We start from the raw sequence: 21,244 nt of genomic DNA on the forward strand, positions 1-21,244 counted from the left end.
TGTTTAGTAGGCAATGGCATCACCATTTCAAAGTTCAGAAAACACAGTAAGAGACAAAGGTCAGCCTGAAACTCAGACCTGACTTCAGCACTCCTCGTGCCACACAAATGGAGATGCTGAATGTCTCTTAATGCTCATTTGCCCTTCTTAGATTTTTTGCTGTCATACTCTAGAAGCACAGAGATGCTTGTGCACAAAACTTAGTACCCCACTCATTAACTTAATGAAATCATAACTGATGATTTATTATATACAATTGTTTCTTGAAAATGTGAAAAGAAGTTTGTACTTTTGAGAATAATATCTTCTGGGCTGGTGTTGTGGCTCAGTAGTAGAGTGCTTGCCTAGTATGCATGAGATACTGGATTTGATCCCTGGTACCACATAAAAGTAAAATAAAGGTACTGTATCCATCTACAACTTAAAATATATAGATTTTTTTAAAAAGTAACTTCCTTTAGTTATCCTAGTTACTGTATATCTTTATTCCTTAACTAAAAATGCAAGAAGGAAAGGAATAGTGTTCATGAACTCATTCTGCTATGTTTTTTGTTTGTTTGTTTGTTTGTTTGTTTGTTTTAATATATTTATTTTTTAGTTATCGTGGACACAACATCTTTGTTTGTATGTGGTGCTGAGGATCGAACCCGGGCCGCACGCATGCCAGGCGAGCGCGCTACCGCTTGAGCCACATCCCCAGCCCCATTGCTATGTTTTTTAATTATTATTATTTAGATCCCAAATAAATTTATGAGCCATGAATAAATCCTGCTTAAATAAATTGTAGGATCTTAAAGTTTTGTATCATTTGCATATACCACATCATATTATACATAAGTGATATTCCCTTTTTTCCTAAGGTGGATTATCTCCCATGTTTATATTATTTTTAGCAAATGTTATCTGTATTAAATAAATAGTGTTGAGACTATTCAAGATCTTAGTGCATTTAGCTATGCCTATGGTTAAACTGAAGATAGGTTGAGAAGGTAGTCAGAATGAATACTAATGTCTTATTTTATGATTTACAGCTTTGAGTTGGATGATGACTTCACTGCCATGTATAAAGGTTAGTTCCCATTCTCAACTACAGTGTTTGTGATGGAAGTCTTGCTGTGAGTTATTAGTCAAGTTTTCTTCTTTGGTTTTCAGTTCTAGATGTGGTAAAGGCTCATAAGGATTCCTGGCCATTTTTGGAACCCGTGGATGAATCTTATGCTCCTAATTATTATCAGATTATAAAGGTAGCCTCTGTGTCTTGCTTGTACTTTATTGTTTGTTTGCTTACCTGTCATTCTTAAGATCAGGGTTGTTGGAGATACACCAGGCTCTTGAACAACTTGTAATGCCATTATTCTTTTGCCTTGTAGGGACTATAGCATGTTGTTGTTTATTCCTATAATATGTTGTTGTTGATTATAATAGAGTTCCTTGTTCTATTTTAGATCCCCATGGATATTTCAAGCATGGAGAAGAAATTGAATGGAGGTTTGTACTGTACCAAGGATGAATTTGTAAATGACATGAAGACAATGTTCAGGAATTGTCGAAAATATAATGGGGAGAATAGTGGTAAGTGGGTAAGAAAACTGTGCCAGGTGCATATCTGTTATGCCATTATATAATAAGATTTAAAAACTTCTTCTGTTAGACGCACATTTCCTAAAAGCTATGGCTACTACAAGCATTTCCACTATATGTGTCAGGAGCTCTCTTTCCTCCCATAGGACAGCAGAGCTCAGCAGGAGAGTAGATGGCCTTGGGTTGTTTCTCATTCTAGAGACTAGTCTAGATTTACCTAGTCCTCTTCAGCACAGATGGAGCCCATTCTTTTTTCAGGGGTTGGTGGGGGGAGGGCGGGGATAGCACTGGGGTTGGAACCTGTGCATGTGGTCCTCTTACATGTTAGACACATACTCTAACCAATGAGCTACACCCCAGCTTGTCATTTTTAAGTCATTTTGAGAAGTCAGCATAGCACCTATTTAATACTAAAGAATAAATGGCTCCAGGTACTCAAACTGGGTTATTGATGAATTAATTAAGAATACCAGAGTTTTTTTTTTTTTTTTTTTTAAAAGATTCAGTGATTGTATTTAATGAGTTGAGTAATTTAGCTTTAAAAATTAAATTTTCAATGGTTTGAAGTAATTAGCCATACAACTTTGAGCTTTTTATGGGTAGAAGCCATCTCTTACTCATCTTCTGGTCATAGCTCTACAGAATATGCCCCCAAAATTAGTTGGAACAAATCGTTGCAGTTTTTATTGTTAGTGGAAGAATTATCTCTCTTTTTTTTTTAAGATGTAATTTTTTTTTTTTTTAGTTTTCGATGGACACTACATCTTTATTTTATTTGTATGTGGTGCTGAGGGTTGAACCCAGTGCCCCGCGCATGCCAGGCAAGCGCACTACCACTTGAGCCACATCCCCACCCCAAGAATTATCTTTTGTGACCTATAAAATCTATACGTGGTAGTTAGTCCTCATCTGTTCCTTATAGAGTACACCAAGATGTCTGATAATTTAGAGAGATGTTTCCATCGGGCAATGATGAAACATTTTCCTGGAGAAGATGGAGACACGGATGAAGAATTTTGGATCCGAGAGGATGAAAAGCGGGAGAAGAGACGGAGTCGGTCTGGTCGTAATAGTGGAAGCCATATTTGGACCCGCTCTAGGGACTCTGAAGGGCCCAGCAGGAAGCAGCAGCCCATGGAAAATGGAGGAAAATCATTGCCCCCTGCACGCCGAGCTTCTTCTTCAGGGGATGATCAGAGCAGCAGCTCTACTCAGCCCCCTCGAGAAGTGGGCACTTCAAATGGCCGAGGTTTTTCCCGTCCTCTGCACTGTGGTGGGATGCCCAGCCAGGCACCTCTTTTAAACCAAATGGTAAGGAAGAGCTAAACTTTTCTGATGATTTCTCCAAGCTAGTGAACTCATGGGAAAGTATGGGCTTTCACACTTCTTACAAAGTAATTATATGGATGATCTCCCCCGCCCTGCCCCATTGAATTTCTTTCAAATCCTCTTCTCTTTTTAGTCATTTGAATCACATATTCTCAGTGTGAGCAAAAACAGATTTTAAAAAGACTAGACATGGTGGTATATGCCTGTTTTCCCAGCTACTAGGAGGCTGAAGCAAGAGGATTGTTTGAACCCAGGAGTTCAAGACCAGCCTGGGCAACATAGGAAGACTCCATGGAAGAGACAGAAGGATGGAGGGAGAAAGGTTATGCAGTGTATCTGAGATGTTAAAATCTTATGACGGGGTGCAATGGGGGATGAAATAGGTAAAAAGGCTCTGTACAGGGGCAAAAAGGATGTAATTTTAAAAGATGGTAAAATAACATTTTGTTTTTGTTTTGTGGCACTGAGGATTGCACCTGGGGGCATTCTACCTCTAAGCTATATCCCCAGCCCTTTTTGAGTTTTGAAACAGGGTCTTACCAAGTTATCCCAGCTGGCCTCAAACTTGTGATCCTCCTGCCTCACCTTCCCAAGTAACTGACATTAATAGGCATGAATACCTAGCAAGAGACACCATTTTAATTTTACTCTGTTGAAGAGGGAACCTGCTTTAGGGTTAGGAGCTAGTTCAGTCTAGGGGAGTATATACACTAGCAAACTTTAGGGAACTCCTTGCTCTGTGTCTAATGTCCTTGTCTATTTTTTCTTCCCTCCCTTTGCTCACTGCCTCCAGAGGCCAGCAGTACCAGGAGCATTTGGCCCTCTTCAAGGATCAGAGCCCAACACCTTCTATGGTCCCTCTCGAGTCCCAGAAGCACACCCAGGAGAGCCCATGCAGCAGCATCAGCCCTTTACCATGCAGGTAAGGAGTCACCTCAGAAACCAGAGCTGCTATGGGTCCCACAGCATGTTTCAGAAATAGTGTCTTCTCGGGTTAAATTTAATTAATTATCTTCTGTGCAGAAGAGACTGTCTCTATAGGTGAAGCATGTTACAAGGGACTGGTTAACTTTGCTCACTTTATTTTTTCTGTTGCCAGCCTCCAGTTGGAATTAGTAACCACCGAGGACCCCAGCTTGGCACTCCAGAAGATAAGCAGATATGTGGGGGGCTAACACACCTTTCTAACATGGGATCACATCCCGCCTCCTTGCAGCTTGGACAGATGAGTGGCCCTAGTCAGGATGGAAACATGTATCCTCCAGCTTCATTCCAGCCAGGATTTATTCCTCCCAGGCATGGTGGAGCTCCAACCCGACCAGCAGACTTTGCTGAGAGTTCAGAAATTCCTCCCAGTCACATGTATCGATCCTACAAGTACCTGAATCGCATACACTCTGCCGTCTGGAATGGGAACCATGGTACTACAAATCCAGGACCTTTGGGGCCAGATGAGAAGCCCCATCTCGGGCCAGGACCCACTCACCAGCCTCACGCTCTTGGTCACATGATGGATTCCCGAGTAATGAGACCATCTATACCCCAAAACCAGTGGACTAAGCAATCAAGCTTTCTACCTCATGGTGTTCCTTCTTCAGGATATATGCGACCACCTTGTAAGTCCACTGGTCATAGGTTGCAGCCACCTCCAACCCCAGCACCAAGTTCTCTATTTGGAGGGCCCTCCCAGGCCCTGCGTGGGATGCAAGGAGGGGACTCTATGATGGACAGCCCTGAGATGATCGCCATGCAGCAGCTGTCCTCCCGTGTCTGCCCACCAGGTGTGCCTTACAACCCCTGTCAACCCACTCCCTCCCAAGTACCTGGCCCTTTTCCACAGGTAGCTCATTCAGCATCAGTAAGCTTGTCAGCCCCCAAACCTGCCTTGGGCAACCCTGGGAGGATACAGGATAGCAATGAAACACAAAAGCCTGAGAATGACCAAGGTAATGTATATATTGTTACGTTTATCTGACTTTTGGGTTTTTAAGCTGTATATAAATTATGAGTAATCTTTTCACACACAATGTGAAACCATATGTAAACACATTTCCAGTCTCTTTCCTGAGCTACTTAAGTTTGAACCAATCATAGTATTCCTTTTGGTCTGAAAATCTCAGCATGATAATAATAATTATCACACTTATAGGTGCTTCCTGTGTGACATTCTTTTTGAGACTTTGGTTTGTAATCATTTAATTCTCAGAAAAAGCCTTTGTAATATCTACTATTAATATCCTTATTTTTATAGATGGAAAATTTAATTCACAGAAATACTAGATTATTTGCTGTCTTAAGTGATAAAGATTTGAACCCTGACAAGGCTAGATAAACATTCTTCCTGTTAACCACTCCATCTCTCATATCTTTCAAAAAAACTATCTGGAAAGTCACCATTATGAAATAAGTTTCAGTGTCTAATCATTTCTATCCTCTCCTTAGATACATGCCTGTATGTAGTAAAAATGAAGCACAGTGAGTTCTAGCAAAGCTTGAAACAGTTTCTTAGAAATGCCATTTAAGAGAAATAAAGAGTAAACTAGAGAAGAAAAGTTAAAAAGAATTCTTTGTGTACTTAATGCTGACTTCGAGGATAGAAGTGTAGTATACATTTTTGTAATTTTCTTCAGATGTGAATAGAGGGTGGAGATACTTGAACATTCATAAAAGCTGATGAAAAGTTCATGGGACTCAAACTTAACTTTGAGCATTTCCTTCTAGAAAAGGTCCACTTTGTGAATAGCTACAGAAGAATTTTCTAATACGGGTTTCAGGTGTGTCTGCAAGTCAAAGGTTTGAAATAGTATCATTCATGACACTTTAGATAAAAGTCTGTCCACTAGTTGCTGAGCTTTGTTTTAATAAAAAGTTTAATTTTTTAATTTTGTTGCTCGGTTTGTATCTTTTTTCCTTAAGGCCAGCTTTAGTTTACTGATAGCCTTAGACATCTTAGTGGTTCTTTATAAGTCACTATGCTGCTGGGAATATAGCTCAGTTGGTAGAGTGCTTGCCTTGCATACATAAGGCCCTGGGTTCAGTCCCCAGCACCCACCCCACTCCCTCCCCAATACACACACAGTCATTATGAGATGGGTGCAGGGACACAGGCCTGTAATCCCCGCAGCTCAGGAGGTTGAGACAGGAGCATCACAAATTCAGTGCCAGCCTCAGCAATGGCAAGGTGCTAAGCAACTCGGACCCTTTCTCTAAATAAAGATAATAAGTAAAATAGGGCTGGGGATGTGGCTCAGTGGTTGAGTGCCCCTGAGTTCAATCCCTAGTACAAATCCAAAAAAAAAGTCATTATGAATCTTTCATCTTGTCCTTTAAAAGTTTATTTTTTAGAATCAGATTTTGATCTTGCTTGGACAACAACTCTTTCCTAGAAATATTATGATCTGATATGTATGTGTGTATGTATAAAAACAAAGTACCTCTGTTATTCATCATGTTAATGGTTTGCTACCATACTGAGGTGAACAATTTGGGGTATAATCGAGCATTCAAGACTAATTTGATTGAATTTATTCAATTTCTCTAATATTCAAAGAATGTCTTTCGAGTTTTTTGGTGTGGGCCTCTTGTTTCAAGACTTCAAAAAAAGGGATGGGGTTGTTGCTCAGAGTGTGCTCAGCATGCTCCACCTTTTGTTTGAGCACTGGGTATCTCATGCATTGGACCTTTACATTGTGTCAATTTCTAGAGCCTCTCACCTGGGTACCCATTCTAATGATTACCACGTTCTCCTTCTATAGTTCACATACATCTGCCTGGAGTCTGTAAGCTCCATATTCTCTCAGTAATGTGCCTGTGATGTGGGGTATACCTTAATATTAGATTCTACCTGTAAGTCCATGAAAGGGAGCATATAGATCCCCGATATCCTGACCTTTTCCAGGGACTAATGCTAGCTAGCTGAGGCTTGAATTGCTGTCCTCACCTCAACCCTGATCTTCCTTATTTTGCATACTTTTTATTACTACCTCCATTCGTATTGTCATTGCAGCTATTTAGTTACTTTGTTCTCCTTTTTGTTTTTCCCCCCAGGAGAAGCTTTGCCTGGACTTGAAGAGAAACCAGCAAGTGTTGGTGCTTCAGAGGGGGTATACCTCAAACAGCTACCTCAACCTACACCTCCCCTGCAGGCCGACTGCACCAGACAGAGCTCACCAAGAGAAAGGGAAACAGAGGCCACAGAGCTCAAAAATGACACATTGGAATCTGCAAACAACTGTAAAACAGCAAAGGGCAAGAATACCTGGACCTCAGACAGCAGCTATGCCAGCCCAGCTGCCCAAGGCTGTATGAGAGACCTCTCCACAATGGCCGACAGAGGGGTTCTTCCTGAAAATGGAGTCATTGGTGAAGCATCTCCTTGTGGATCAGAGGGAAAGGGCCTTGGTGGTAATGGATCAGAAAAACCACTCTGCCCCAGAGGCAAAACATTGCAGGAGACCATGCCCTGCACAGGACAGAATGCAACTACACCTCCATGTGCAGACCCCAGTTTGATGACAAGCCCTGTAAGCCAGTTTTCTTCCTTGTACATGCCTGGCCTGGAATACTCTAATTCAGCTGCACATTACCACATCAATCCAAGCCTGCAAGCCTTGGGCCCTATGATGGGAGGGAAATCCTCGGTATCACATCCTCAGCATTTCTCTCCCAGGGCCTTTCAGTCTAACAATCCTCACCCTGGGATCTTTCCCCGATATCGCCCTCCCCAGGGAATGAGGTATTCCTACCAACCACCACCTCCACAGCCTTCTTACCATCATTACCAGCGAACTCCTTATTACACTTGTCCACAGGGCTTTTCTGATTGGCAGAGACCCCTCCACCCTCAGGGAAGCCCAGGTGGCCCCCCAGCAAGTCATGCCCCTCACCCACGGCCCCTTTTCTCAGATAAAAATTCCATGGCTAATCTGCAAAGCTGTGAGACACTGAGTGCTGCCTTAACTTCCCCAACTCGAATGGATGCAGTGGCTGCTAAAGTTGTCCCACCTGACAGACAGAATCCTGGTCCAGAGGAAGAAAAGCTTGATGAATCTATGGAGAGGCCTGAGAGTCCCAAAGAGTTTTTAGATCTGGACAACCATAATGCAGCTACCAAGCTACAGAGTTCTTTGTCAGCCAACGAATATATTTATGGAACTCCTCCTACACCTCTGAGTTCAGGGATGGGATTTGGTTCACCTCCTTTCCCACCTCATGGTGTGATGCTACAAACGGGGCCTTCTTATACACCACAGCGGCCAACCAGTCATTTTCAACCCAGGCCATATTCTCCTGTGGGTGCTCACCCACCCCACCATCCAGGGGCTGCCCAGCCTAATGGCCTCTCTCAAGAGGGTTCTCTCTATCGCTGCCAGGAAGAGGGCCTGGGCCACTTTCAAGCAGTAATGATGGAACAGATTGGCACTGGAAGTGGAATAAGAGGATCCTTCCAGGAAATGTACAGACCATCAGGGTAAGAATGTGTTGAATGTTTTTCTTATTCTCTAAAAGAATAACAAATATTAAACTATGCCTGTCAGAGGAAGTCAAGCATGTGTGATGTTAATGTTAAAGTTCCAGGTCTATCCATAATTGAAACAAGTCAGATACTCTCTCCTAAGACTTCCTCAATATATTTGTATGGGTACCACTTTTAAGACCCATTGAGGGCTGGGGATGTAGCTCAGTAATAGAGAGTTGCCTGCTATTTGTGAAGTCTTTGGTTTAAACCCCAACAGGAGTTGCAGGACGGCTCAGTAAGGTGATATGCCATCTGGGAACGTTTCAAAATAATGATATATAAAATATGGGCACTTGAAGTTATGAAGTATAGTTATTAAACTAGTACCTTTCAACTTAAAAACCAGTGTGCCCCTCTCCCCAACCATCTTCTTATCATCACACCCTCTCTCCCTATTCACATTTTGCCATATTTGCTTTATACATCTTATTTTGTTTTGATGTGTTTCTGAACCAGGATCCAACCAAGGCTTATGTATCTATGTTTGGTTTCTTAATATATGACGATCATGCTGTCTTTGTTTTGTTTTTCAAAGAGTCCAGGCCTTGTGTAATGTGTCCCAGATTCTGGATTCAAGTCAGTATTTCCTTTTTTAAGATTAATCACAGGGCTGGGGATGTGGCTCAAGCAGTAGGGCGCTCGCCTGGCGTGCCTGGGGCCTGGGTTCGATCCTCAGCACCACATACAAACAAAGATGTTGTGTCCGCCAAAAACTAACTAAATAAACAAATATTAAAAAAAAAAAAAGATTAATCACATAGCTTGTGTGTGAAGAAGTCTACAAAGAGGGATATCTTGTTAAATAATGTAGACCTTAGAAATTTTTTCCTTGGATCCTGGTGCAGTGGCATATACCTGTAATCTTAGTGGCTCAGGAGACTGAGGCAGGAGGATCACAAGTTCAAAGCCAGCCTTAGCAATGCTGAGGCACTAAGCAACTCAGTGAGACCCTGTCTCTAAATAAAATACAAAATAGGGCTGGGATGTGGCTTAGTGGCCAAGTGCCCCTGAGTTCAATCCCTGGTACCAAAAAAAAAAAAAAGGATGAATCACTTTTGTCAGGAATATGCTTCAGATGGGTGTACTTATATTATGTTATGCTCAGATATATATAATGTCATTTTGTCCCATTATTGATGGTTCCAAGCTGGATCACCTGGATAATTAGGCCATCCCTTCATGATTAAAGTATGTTTTCCTTTGTAATTAATACATCTTCATTAATTTTTACCTGTTCTTTTCCTGTGGCTACAGAATGCACATACATCCAATCCAGTCGCAGTCCTCATTCCCAAAGACCCCAGCACCAGCAGCATCACCAGAACAGCTGCCACCACATAAGCCCCCAACACTTCCTCTGGATCAGGTAAGAATCACCAAAATTTAGAGCTTTTCTTATTCCTCAAAATGTGGGAAAAATATATGACTTTCATATTCCTTCTGCAAAATGCTTGGGACCCAAAGTCCCAAGTTCAGAGTTTTTCAGATTTTGGAATATTTGCATAGGGTTTACCAGTTAAGCATGACTAATCCAAGGTGCTCCAAAATATAAAACTTTCAGCATTATGTCCATTTTCTTTTTAATTTCAGCCTGGGCATATAGCTCAGTGATAGCGCTTGCTTATCATGTGCAAAGTTTGGGTTTGCTCCCTAGCACACACTGCAAAAACAAAACAAAAACTTTGGAGCTTAGAGCCTTTCATATTAAGGATCCTCAATCTGCACATGGTCTCATTGCCATTCTGAGACTGCGTTTTTAAAAATTATTTCCTTTTTGCCATGTTGATAATAGAACCCAGGGCCTCCCACAGTTAGAAAAGCATTCTAACACTGATTTGTATTCCCAGTCCCTGAGTGTTGTGTTGTTTTGTTTTGTTTTTTGATACCAAGGATTGAACCCAGGGGCACTTAGGGTCTTGATGAGTTGCTTAGGGCGTCGTGAAGTAGCCAATAAGGCTGGCTCTGAATTCGAGCAATCCTCCTGCTTTAGCCTCCCAAGCTGTTAGAATTACAGGCATGTGCCACTACACCCCGCTCCTGTGAAAATATTTTAATGTGTCTTGTTACTTCATTTACTATAGGCAGCCAGGTGAAACAAATCACTCAGGCCCTGATCCCAGTCCTTGGCTTTGGGGAAGATCGGCAACAGAGTCCTCAGATGTTGCTTATCTACTATTTCCACATACCCCTCTTTCATAATCTTGTGTGGTAACCAGCTGTTTAAGGAGTATTTATTTAAGGAGTATCAATTTTTCCACACTGCCTTCCCACATTTCTTTTGCCAAAAATTGCTTGTTTGTTTAATCCTTCCCACCTATTCCTTTGTGTGAGACTGGTCAGTCAGGTTTGGAATAATTGTGGCTGCCTTTGAGTGCTGCTTCTCTCTCACACACTGCTGAGAGTTTGTGTGTGCAAAAACTATCTCAATCTTAATCTGTGGCCCCATAAAGAAACTGAGCAGCTGTAGTAGCACCTTCTAGTATGCACAAAGTTCTATAGCTTCTAAGTATAGGGGCTCAGGTCCAAATCAGAGATCTAGTACCTGAAAGTCAACCCTCTGTAGATGTGTAGGCAAGCACATACAATTCTTTGATATGTTTAATTTTCTTAGACAATTGATAAAATTTAAAATTTTTTTCTTATAAATGTCTTTATTCTATTCCTCTCAGAGCTAGTCCTAGGAGGAAATTGCCCCCAAGGAAGTGAAAAGCTGCACATGAAGACAGAACATGGAGGATTTGGGGAAATGATCCTTGCCCATCTCTATCCCAGTCACCCTGCTCTGCCCCTTCACAGTGAATTACACCTTGCCACCAAGAGCTGGAGCCATTCCTGGGCCTTAGAAGTATCGTCACTCCATAGATGACTGACAAAGAGCTTGCAGAGGTGCTGGGTCAGGGATCACTTGCACAGCTGCCTGACAGTCAGGAAGATCAAGTGAACCTGGAGTTCATGCTGACTTCTCCAAATTCTGAGACTGTCCTTCAGGGAAAATCACTTTAAACTTGGGTGGGGGGCATACAAAATAACAGAGTGGTGCTTTTAAACTTTCGTGAGCAGCTAATCTCAGGTATATATTGAGGAAGGGACTACTTGTAGTATTAATGTTTTCAGAGCTGGGTCCAGTTTACAAAATTTTCATGTTGCCTTTTAAAATAATTTTTGTTGGTGAATGTATTGTACATAAAGTGGGTAGGGTGGGTGGGAATGTGAAAGAAATGGAAGTCCTAACTGGTGGGCTTACAGCACTGGAGTGGTCTCTGTCTGTTTACAATCATGTCACACACAATGCTTTGGGGAGCTGGAGAAGAGGGTAGGAAAGGCTTCAACTTGTCATATGTCAATAACTGTTTCCATGGTGGCTGACTGGCCCTTCACAACTGAAGACCTTCCTTCCAGTCAACCTCAGAGAGTGTAGTTGTACCTGTCCTCCTTATTGTTCCTTTTTTAGTTTGGGGGCAGAGTGCTCTCCTGTGGCCCACCGGAAGCTTCAACCAAGACGACAGGCTCCTTTCACTCTGGTGGCCCAAGTCTTGGCCTTGGGAAAATGGTGTCCCTTCCTGATTTGCCTCCAGCCCTACAAGATAGTTGCAAACCAGTATCAGGAATTGGGATCACTAGAGTGCTTTACTCATTAGAAGACAAATGAACATCTTCACAGGCTTGTCGGGCTGTGATCTAGAAGGCATTACACAAGCTTTCTGGCACAAATCACGTTTTGTGAAAGTGACTACTCAGGTTTGTAAATGTTAGTCTCAATAAAGAAATTGCACAGGTCTGAATAGAGAATATGTATTCTATAGTGTTACAGTTTGAATTTAGGAATATTTCAGTATATATAGTTTTTACTCCTTTTAAATGAATCATAGTAAAATCAGCCATTGTGATTTTAAATAGCTATCAAGGACAAGTTCTTGGAAATCATTTGTTGTTATCTGAGGTAGGAAACAATTTTACAGTATTAAATTACTTTTATTACAGTTTTAGGAGTTACACTGGATTTCTCGTGTTTAGCATTGTGTATTTTATGTTAGCTGAGATGTCACCAAAGTTAGGACCCATAAATATCCCATAAAGAAAAAAACTAAGAAAACACCCTGAAATTACAGGTCTTTGTAAAGAATAGCATAATTTAAGCATTCTTTGAGGATAATAGAAGAGTCTTCATAAAATATTAATCTGTCCTAGTTTCTTATGTATTCACTTGTGGGTGGAGTCAGTAGAGCCTTTCCCTTCAGTTTCAGCATCTTTGATAAAACTGTAGTATTTATAGTTTGCTAAACAGTGTGCTCAGAGGGAAAGGAAACAGATTGGAAACATTCAGGTTAAAGAGACTGAACCGAAGACACCTAGTAGTAGAATGGAAATTCATATCAGTAAGTGAACTAAGCTGGTGTTGTTGATTAGGGCTTAGGCAGAGTTGAGGGTGCGAGGGGAAAGAACACAGATGCCTCTGATATATGATGCAAAAAAACACCAACTTTTCTTTAACAGACTTTCAGTTTAACTGTGGTATGTTTGCAAGTGGATTGATTGCATCATGAGGTTGAGTTCTAATTTGATCCTTATACTTATCAGAAATCTAGCACTAAGAAGAGTCAAGAAGTTAGAAGATATGTGGATGGGCTTCAATCTGTCCTTGAGCTTATGTAAGCTAACATGGTCAAAAAATTACGACTTCAGTTTCTGTGTTTGCAAAAGCAGGAAGGTGGATTATTAATTGGTGTGGGCCTGGTTAGGCCTGGTCTGGGCTCAGAGCATTCTGACTTCTCTTTAGGATTGTGGTCACTATAGGGCCTCTGCCACTGTGTTAAGCATGCTGCTTGAGGTGACCATCCTCCTCCTTCCCCCACTTCCAAATACCTGTTACTAGAGAGATGCTGTGAACAGTGTGGGGGAGGGTGTCTGTAGTAAAACCTTTTAATCTCCTTTCTTTTTTAGAGATGAGAGAATTTAAGAATTTAAGGAAGGGCTATAGAAATTGAACTACTGTATTGAATTATAACACTGTGAACAAGAGCATCAGTGAAATGGTCAGCCTTGTTGCATCCTATGTGGAAATTGGTTGTACATTACAGGGCCAAGTGCTTCATCCCTTATCTGGTATGTTCCCAGCTTTTACAGGTTTCTGAAATGCAGATCTGCTGAAAGCTGCCCACAACTGCCAGACTGTGGGAAAACACATGACTGAGCTGCTGTGAACTCCTCATCAACTCACCCGCAAGCAGGATCTTTTGTTCTCGCCTTTCTTCCTCCTCTAGCACTTCACTTTCCAAGTGTCTTAAGCAGATGCAATGTCTTAAAACAGATGCAAATACATTTGCCATCTTTTCAAATAGGGAAATGATGGTTATATGATGTGTAATAGTTAGAAAGACATGTGTATGGGTGTCCTAAAAGGTTTACTCTAGGCTTGGACACTTCACCTGGTAGGCCACTGTCACCTTGTCAGTGTGACTACTCTCAGTGGTCTTCAGGAGAGCATATCTGAGACCTATGGATAATTAGAAATACCCTTGCTCCTGTTTAACCCTCATGACTTAACTTTATTAGGCTTGTTTTTAAGTTACAAACTGTTTCTCCAAGGCCTAAGAGAAATAAAAGATCCAGAAAGAAAATTAGGGCCTTTGTAAGGTTTCTGGGTTATGTATGATTTTGTTTTATTAAAGTTTGTGGAAAACCTTAAGGCCTTTAGTCTACATTCAGTCTGAGCTCAGCTTTAAGTGTCAGTTTACTCTAGCCATTCCCTTGAAAGTGCTTCTTGTGACTAACCATTTGGTATCATTATCCTGTGTTGTTTTTCTGACATGTTGTTATTACCATTTCTGCAAATAATATACTGCTTTTAAGACCTAATTTGAAATTTCACAGGAAGCCTCAATTTAGAGTCCGAAGGCGAGGATAATTTCATGTCAGATTCCTGGCATGTTTCCAAGAAACTCGATTTTTCAAGAAATGCAAGCCATCTGGTTTGCTAGCATGATTTCCCCTTCTGTGTTTCTCTCTTAGTTCACCCCTTGGCCAGATTCTTCATGGACTCCCATTGTGGGAATCAGTTTCATGTATCAGTGTAGAGTTCAGTCTTGGATGTTTCCAGGATATGATGTCTCAGCACATAGCTCTTTGTTTGACAGATTCTGCCAGGATGTTAGAATTTGGGTTGTGCATGTGGGGGTGTTTATTCCTGGGCTTGCATCACTGCTTAGGAACTACAGATGTAATTGAGACTTGCTAGGTGAGAAGACTGGCTCCCCTTTCTTGTTTCAGTGGGTTGGACTCCACCATTCCGCTGTAGGACTCTGAGCCTTACCTTTCTATCCCTTTGGGAAAGCTGAATTGGGGTGAACTTTGCTGCATCCCCTCTCTCTCAGTGAACTGTGACACAAGCTTTGTCTCCTGGCTGGATGTTGAATCCTCTCTGTGCTAGACACACATGGAGGGACTTTTTACCTGGTCTCTTTCTCTTGTTCTCACTTAACTCTTAAGTAGAAATGCCTGATAACCAGCAATTGTTCTGCATGTGTTTTTGAAAGGGTTGGGTGGGTTGGGAACAGGGGTGTGGATATTGAGTAAGTTATTCAAATACTGACCTCTCATCAGTAGACTGTGGCCCCTTCTTTTCCCCAGCGGGGTCTTGGGTACCTCACTCACATGCCTGGGAGTCCCGTCCAGGCTCCACCAGCCTGCTGCACAGTGTCGGGCAGTCTTTGCTCCCACTGTGAAAGCGAAAGCCGTGTGAACTTCCCTGGCCAGTACTGGAAAGGGGAATGCTATTTATTTTTATATTGTGTATATTTTGTCGTGGTCTGCTGATTGATTCCCTGTTTGACTGAGAGCGACATTTACCTCAATAGTTAGTTCAATATTGTGTGTTGGATAATTTTTTAAAGGAACTTTTTAAAAAGCTTTTTGATCCTTGGAGGTCTGTAGATTTATTTCCATATGAACTGGTTATTTTGTATAAAGTACATTCTTAAAATAGCAAAGCTCTGGTGTGTGTCCATGTGTCACTTTTATCATCAGGACAAATTCAGACTCCTATCATGACAGAGGTTTGAATCAGGCCACAATGCCATCACTCCACAGTGCTGTCCTACATCTCAATTCTGATTCGTTAAGAATCCAAGAACAGATTGGGTGTGGGAGTGGGCCCACTGTAGGTGATAGTGGTGCATTCTCTGCACAGAGCTTCAAAACAATAGTAAAACCACCTGAAAATTTCCAAACCACCTCAGGAACAAAAATGCTTATTGGAGCTGGTTCTATAAACATCCACTAGGTGCTTTCACACACCATCCTCACATCACCCTCTCCTTACAGAATTAGGGGTGAAGGAAGGGAGCAACAGATTTGACTTGATAATGGGGAGCCAATGAGCAGCTCTAGCCTGAAGCCCTCAGGGAACTATAAGTGGCCAGAAGTGGGAGCTACCAGCATGAGTAAGCAGATGCTTTTATATTTGCCCAGTTTGTTTTATTTTTCCAGTTTATGGGAGGCTTTCTGCTGGGGGGCAGGTGCAGAGAAAGGAAGTAACCATATTTTCTAACTAAGGAGTTGCATCTCTCATAATTTTTGAAACAAAAATTTCAGCCTTGAAGTCATTAGGAAGTCCCACATCTGACATATGATGTTGATCAATTTCTTTAATCTCACTTGATATTCTTAATGTTTCTCTCTGCGTTGGAAGAGCAGGGCAGGTGGAACTTTTCCTCTGGCCTGGCTCTGTTCACTTCCATGCCACTTTATCTAGAGTCCAGTCCGGCTCATCACTGGCTGAGACGCCCTGAACACCTCTATTCCCCCTGCACATGAGTGTTACACCCTTAAAACACATGTAAACTTTGCTTTTCTACTTTTGTATTCTCTAGTGGAATTCCTCCTGCCATGACATAAATTCCTCCAAAGAAAGCCAGAAATTGTTGACAGTTTTAGCTAGTCAACTAGGATTCAAAATTTTAATATAGTAGGTGGAGATGATCTTCCTCAGTTTTTGGAATTGTTATTATTTGACATTAACACTTGTTAAGCTCCATGGGTAACATTTTGCACAAAGATTACCCTACACCATGAGTAGCCTTCTTAATATTGGAATATAAAAAGAAAGCCAGTGTGGTGAGATTTGGGGAAGAACAGAAGCTGTAATTGCTCATGGTGTTTTGGTCTCAAAATTCTGATCAGCTTTCCATTTCAACATTTGGAGACATCCAAAAGTGCTTCTTAGTAAAGACTAGTGTCTAAACAAATTCCTGTTATTAGGAGGAAAGACATTCTTAATTTTATCAATAAGCAGCCCCTATCCAGGCAATCTACATTATCTAGGAGTACTACTGAGTTGACAAAATAACCCAGGCAGGCTCTTTTAGAGGCTGCCCTTGGTCCTGGAATACTCTGAGGTGAATGGCCTGTGGCATGAAGTTGTTATGCAAGAGATGCCTTTGGCAGGAAGGCAGCTGGCCCTTTTTTCCCAGGCGGTTGGATTCTCTCCAGCCCTGCTGTAGAGATGACAGAGCTGTAAGCATCTATGCTGCTACCGCCTGTTCTCAGGACAGCTTTCACAGACCTCAACCCCCACACCCTCTGCATAGCTTGGCACTGCGGGTCTGTTTGCCTGGCCCCACAGTTTTCCCTTGGATTTTTAAAAGGACAACATTTGTGCATTTGTTGTAGCCCCTTTTCTGCTAGCAAGGCTCCTCTGGTTTCCTTAGTCAATTTTAGAAAAAAAACTTAAGTGCAAAACAGACTGAGAAATACTTGCCAAGAAGGCAGCTGGAAAATCCCTAGGTTTGTCTATTGTGTTGCTAGAACCCTACCCCCTTCTGCCTCCATGACACGCATATTAATTCAGGTGCTCTGGAGATTCAGATTTGGAAAACCACAACTTGCTCCTAGAATCTTGGACTTAAACCTCGTTCTTCTGCACAGCATATGACAAGGATGAGTTGCCCTATTCTATCCAGTTAAAGTTGGGCAGAAGTTTTAAAAAGCAATGGAGCCAGTTCCTTGGATTGTATCCAGGGTTTTAGCTTTGGGAAGGAATTGACTCTTTAGTGGGAAGGCAAAGACAAGTTCCAAGTGAAGCCTGGCCTGGGAGTATCCCAAGAACTAAGATGAAGATTGACTAACTTAACAATCAAGTTTTCAGTAAGTACTACTCTTTCTGAAACAGTACATGTAGGGATTAGTTGTAGGATTGATCCCCTAATCTGTTAATGTTCCAAGTCCCTTATAGAAAGTGATGTAGTATTTGCATATAACCTATTCAAATTTCCTAGTACTTCAGATCATTTCTACGTTACTAAAAATGCTTTATATGTAGTTGTTACACTTTATTATTTGGGAACTAATGACGAGAAAAAATCTGAACATGATTGGTACAAGTGCAATTTTTTTTTCTATTTTTTTTTTTTTAATATTTATTTTTTAGTTCTCGGCAGACACAACATCTTTGTTGGTATGTGGTGCTGAGGATCGAACCCGGGCCGCACGCACGCCAGGCGAGCGTGCTACCGCTTGAGCCACATCCCCAGCCCGACAAGTGCAATTTTTAAAAAACATTTTGGTCACAGTTTGTTTAATGTACAGGTATAGGACCCAAGCATACAGAGTGCAGGCTATTAAAAAGTAAATACTCACCAAGTGTCTGGCACATTGCCTGTCTGCTAATAATACAAAGGGGGAAAAGATAGGTTCCTTCACTCTATTATTTTTCTGTATTATAATAGAAAAAAATACAGTATACAGAAAGTCTGGATAACAGTAAGGTGCTGGAAGGAGTACACTGCTTAGCTACAATAGTAGATTAAGGAACAATCTCTTTGTTCACTTCGTGCTATTTAATTGTAGCAGGAAGGCCAAGTGTTGGTGGTCTCAGACCATTTAATTTGGGCAGACCTCCAGACCAGACTTGAGGAGCCAGGCTCTCAGCTGTGTGGGGACTGTATCTATATAGCTTATTCCAAGGAGCATTCTCATTCCTCATTCTTGCCCCTCACAAGGTGAGCCTAAAGTGACAATGACATAATTCAGAACATTGAACCATCAGTAATTCTGATACTTTGTGCAGTTCTAAAGAAACATTTGCCGGAGACGTGGCAAAGGTGTACAGAACTGGAACTTGAGAGATGTGGTGGTGGGAGAAGTGGTGATCACCTCAACTCCTTTAGCTTCTTGTGGTCACATTACTGATCAAAATGTAGTCCTGGACCTGCAGCATCGACTTACCTAGGAACTTGGAAATTCGAGTTGTGGCATCACTTAGATCTGCTTAATCAGACTGATGAGGAAGGGGCTCAGCTACCTGTTGTCACACACAGTTAGAAATGCACACAGAGAGCACAGACCTGTGGGAATGCCTGACACATGCATTTTAGACCTCAAGCACACCTCCTCTGACCTGAATATATATCATTCAAACCTGACAGATGGCACAGCCAGCCACCTTCTGATTAAAATAGGAAATTCACCCCACAGTCTGCTGGTGAACCTGAAATAAAGGTAATGGTTATCCCTCTATTACACACACAGGGAAGGAATGTAGGAGAAAGACTGCAAAGTTGAGGAATTCCCTTGTTGTCTGCCCTGCCCCAGCCCTACCTGGCATGCTGATCTGACCTCTGGGATATCCCTTTCTGCCCATCAAATCTCACTCCTAGTTGTGCCTTCTCCGTCCCCTTTTCTGCACTGCCAGGGGCTTTGGGGAGTCTAAAGCTAACAGACCAGCCCTATCCCAGAATAAGTGCATATTGCAGTCGTGTGCTATTTGACAATCTTCTTTGCTTGCTGTGGGAACTCCTGCTATTGCAATTTATTCAACAAACTTAATAACTTTGCCACACTTACCAATGATTGCCAGTTTAGGTTGTCTCATTAAGGGTTATCAGATGCCCTAACTCAACATACTAGGGTTATATTGATCTGGGTGCAGCTTGGGCTTCAGGATTTTTTTAAAGTTCCCCCAGGTCATTTTATTGTGCAAACATATAAACCACTGTGCAGAATAGTGACTCAAAACTTGTGTCATCAGGATCTTGCTTGATTTCACCATGTCTGGGGACTGGCTTCAGATGAGCTTCTCTAACAAACTCCTAAACCCTGCTGGTTCACTTAGCAGGAAGGCCACACTCCATCCTTGCTAAAGAGGGAAGGCTGTGTGTGTGTGTGCGCACGCGTGCGTGCACACGCACGCTTCTCCAAATCTCTTCTTTCTCCTAATAACATGCCCCTAACCAACATTTAGGCTCAATTATGCTTTGGATTCTAGACTCATTTTCCTTGGATTCTTCCTTCAGTATAAGTGATGGCCCTGTTTCCTCCATTTAAATGTTTCTTTCTCTACCTTCATCCAATCTCCCTCTGTTAAAAAAAAAAAAAAAAAAAAGTCTTTTCCCTCCTACTGCCATCTCCTGTGGTTTGACTCCCTACTACCTTTCTAGAGCTAGTGTCTTGCTTACAGACAGCCTCAATCAGATCTATTCTCAGCCCTCAGATCCTCTCTGTAGCACCTAGCAGTTGGGGCTACCTTCTTTGGAGACTGATCTTTCAGATGAGAAGAAGGTGCTGCTGCGGCCTCCCAGATCTCTCACTTGTTCTTTTTGTGGAAGTGGGGATTGAACCCAGGGGTACTTTACCACAAGGTGCATAGCCAACCATTTGAAAATTTTATTTGAGACAGGGTCTCGCTAAGTTGCCCAGGCTGGCCTCAAACTTGCAATCCTCCTGTCTCACCTCCCAAGTAGCTTTAGCTACTGGAGTACCTGGGAGTACAGTAGTGCCGCTGCAGCCAGCTTAGATCTATCCTTTTCTTCCTAAGGCTTCTCTCTTGGGATGATTTTATTCTGTGGAGATTCAAATTCCTATGCTTAATTTAAACTTCTTTGCCATCTTTCAGTTATCCTTTCCAAATTCTAAATTTTGATATTCCACTTACATGTTCTACCATTGTTTATGATGGGGTTTGTTTCTTTGACCATTTTAAGTGAACATTTCAAGGTACATTTGTCTTGTGCAACTATCACTACCATACAGAACTTTTTAATCTCCAGCTGAAAATGGAATACTCACCTCTCATTCTCCTCTCCCCCTATCCTCTGGAACATTCTGTCTCTGAATTTGACTACCTCCATTTAAGTGGAATCAAAATTTTTGTCCTTTTGTGACTGGCTAATTTCACTTAGTGTAATGTTTTCAAGGTCCATTTATTTTGTAGCATGTGTCAGAATGTCCTTTTTAATGCTGGATAATATTCCATTGTATGTATAGACCACATTTTTCTTACTCTCTCCTCCATAATGGACACTTGGGTTGCTTCCAACTTTAGGCTACTGTGAGTAATGCTACTGTGGACATGAGTGTTCAAATATCTGTTTCAGACTCTTAGTTCTTTTGGGTCAACCCAAAAGTGCAATTGCTCGAGCCTGTGGTTTTTCTGTTTTTAATTTTTTGAGGAACTTCATATTGTTTTCCAATTTCACATTCCCACCAGCAGTGCATCAAGATTCTAACTTCTCTACATCTTTACCAACATTTGTTGTTTCTGGATGTCTTGTTTTTGTTTTTTCCATAATAGTCACATTGTGAAGTAGAACCCCTACTTTTACACATTGTTATCCATTCTTTTGCAGCTGCCACTTTTAATTCAGATTCAAGAGCCAATTTTCCCTCCCCTTTCCTTTCACCCTGCCCTGGACTCTCTTAACTGGAGTGGTAGTCCACCTTCTTCCTGATGCCTGTGCTTCACACCTGGTGTCTGTCCCTGACATGTTTAGTCATCTATCTGCTTAGCCCATTGGTTCTTCACAGAAATCACTCTTCATGATC

The 21,244-nt window shown here is 41.7% G+C and overlaps 1 protein-coding gene across 4 annotated transcripts in view; it reads left to right on the forward strand.

Moving 5' to 3' along the window:
• Cecr2 (CECR2 histone acetyl-lysine reader) overlaps positions 1 to 11,596 on the forward strand; it is a 148,945-nt gene extending 137,349 nt beyond the window's left edge. For 3 of the 4 annotated variants that reach the window (XM_026413859.2, XM_026413860.2, XM_026413862.2), the window contains 9 exons: positions 1,032 to 1,069; positions 1,153 to 1,244; positions 1,446 to 1,572; positions 2,504 to 2,892; positions 3,704 to 3,832; positions 4,010 to 4,856; positions 6,958 to 8,380; positions 9,683 to 9,794; positions 11,098 to 11,596. In XM_026413859.2, the coding sequence (XP_026269644.1) occupies positions 1,032 to 1,069; positions 1,153 to 1,244; positions 1,446 to 1,572; positions 2,504 to 2,892; positions 3,704 to 3,832; positions 4,010 to 4,856; positions 6,958 to 8,380; positions 9,683 to 9,794; positions 11,098 to 11,103 (3,163 nt within the window). In that variant the 3' untranslated portion in view covers positions 11,104 to 11,596. The remainder of the gene's footprint in view (positions 1 to 1,031; positions 1,070 to 1,152; positions 1,245 to 1,445; positions 1,573 to 2,503; positions 2,893 to 3,703; positions 3,833 to 4,009; positions 4,857 to 6,957; positions 8,381 to 9,682; positions 9,795 to 11,097) is intronic. The other variant, XM_026413861.2, reaches the window with a different exon arrangement.
• The last annotated feature ends 9,648 nt before the right edge of the window (positions 11,597 to 21,244 follow it).

This window comes from Urocitellus parryii, chromosome 5 (assembly GCF_045843805.1).
Source record: "Urocitellus parryii isolate mUroPar1 chromosome 5, mUroPar1.hap1, whole genome shotgun sequence".
NCBI classification, from domain to species: domain Eukaryota; kingdom Metazoa; phylum Chordata; class Mammalia; order Rodentia; family Sciuridae; genus Urocitellus; species Urocitellus parryii.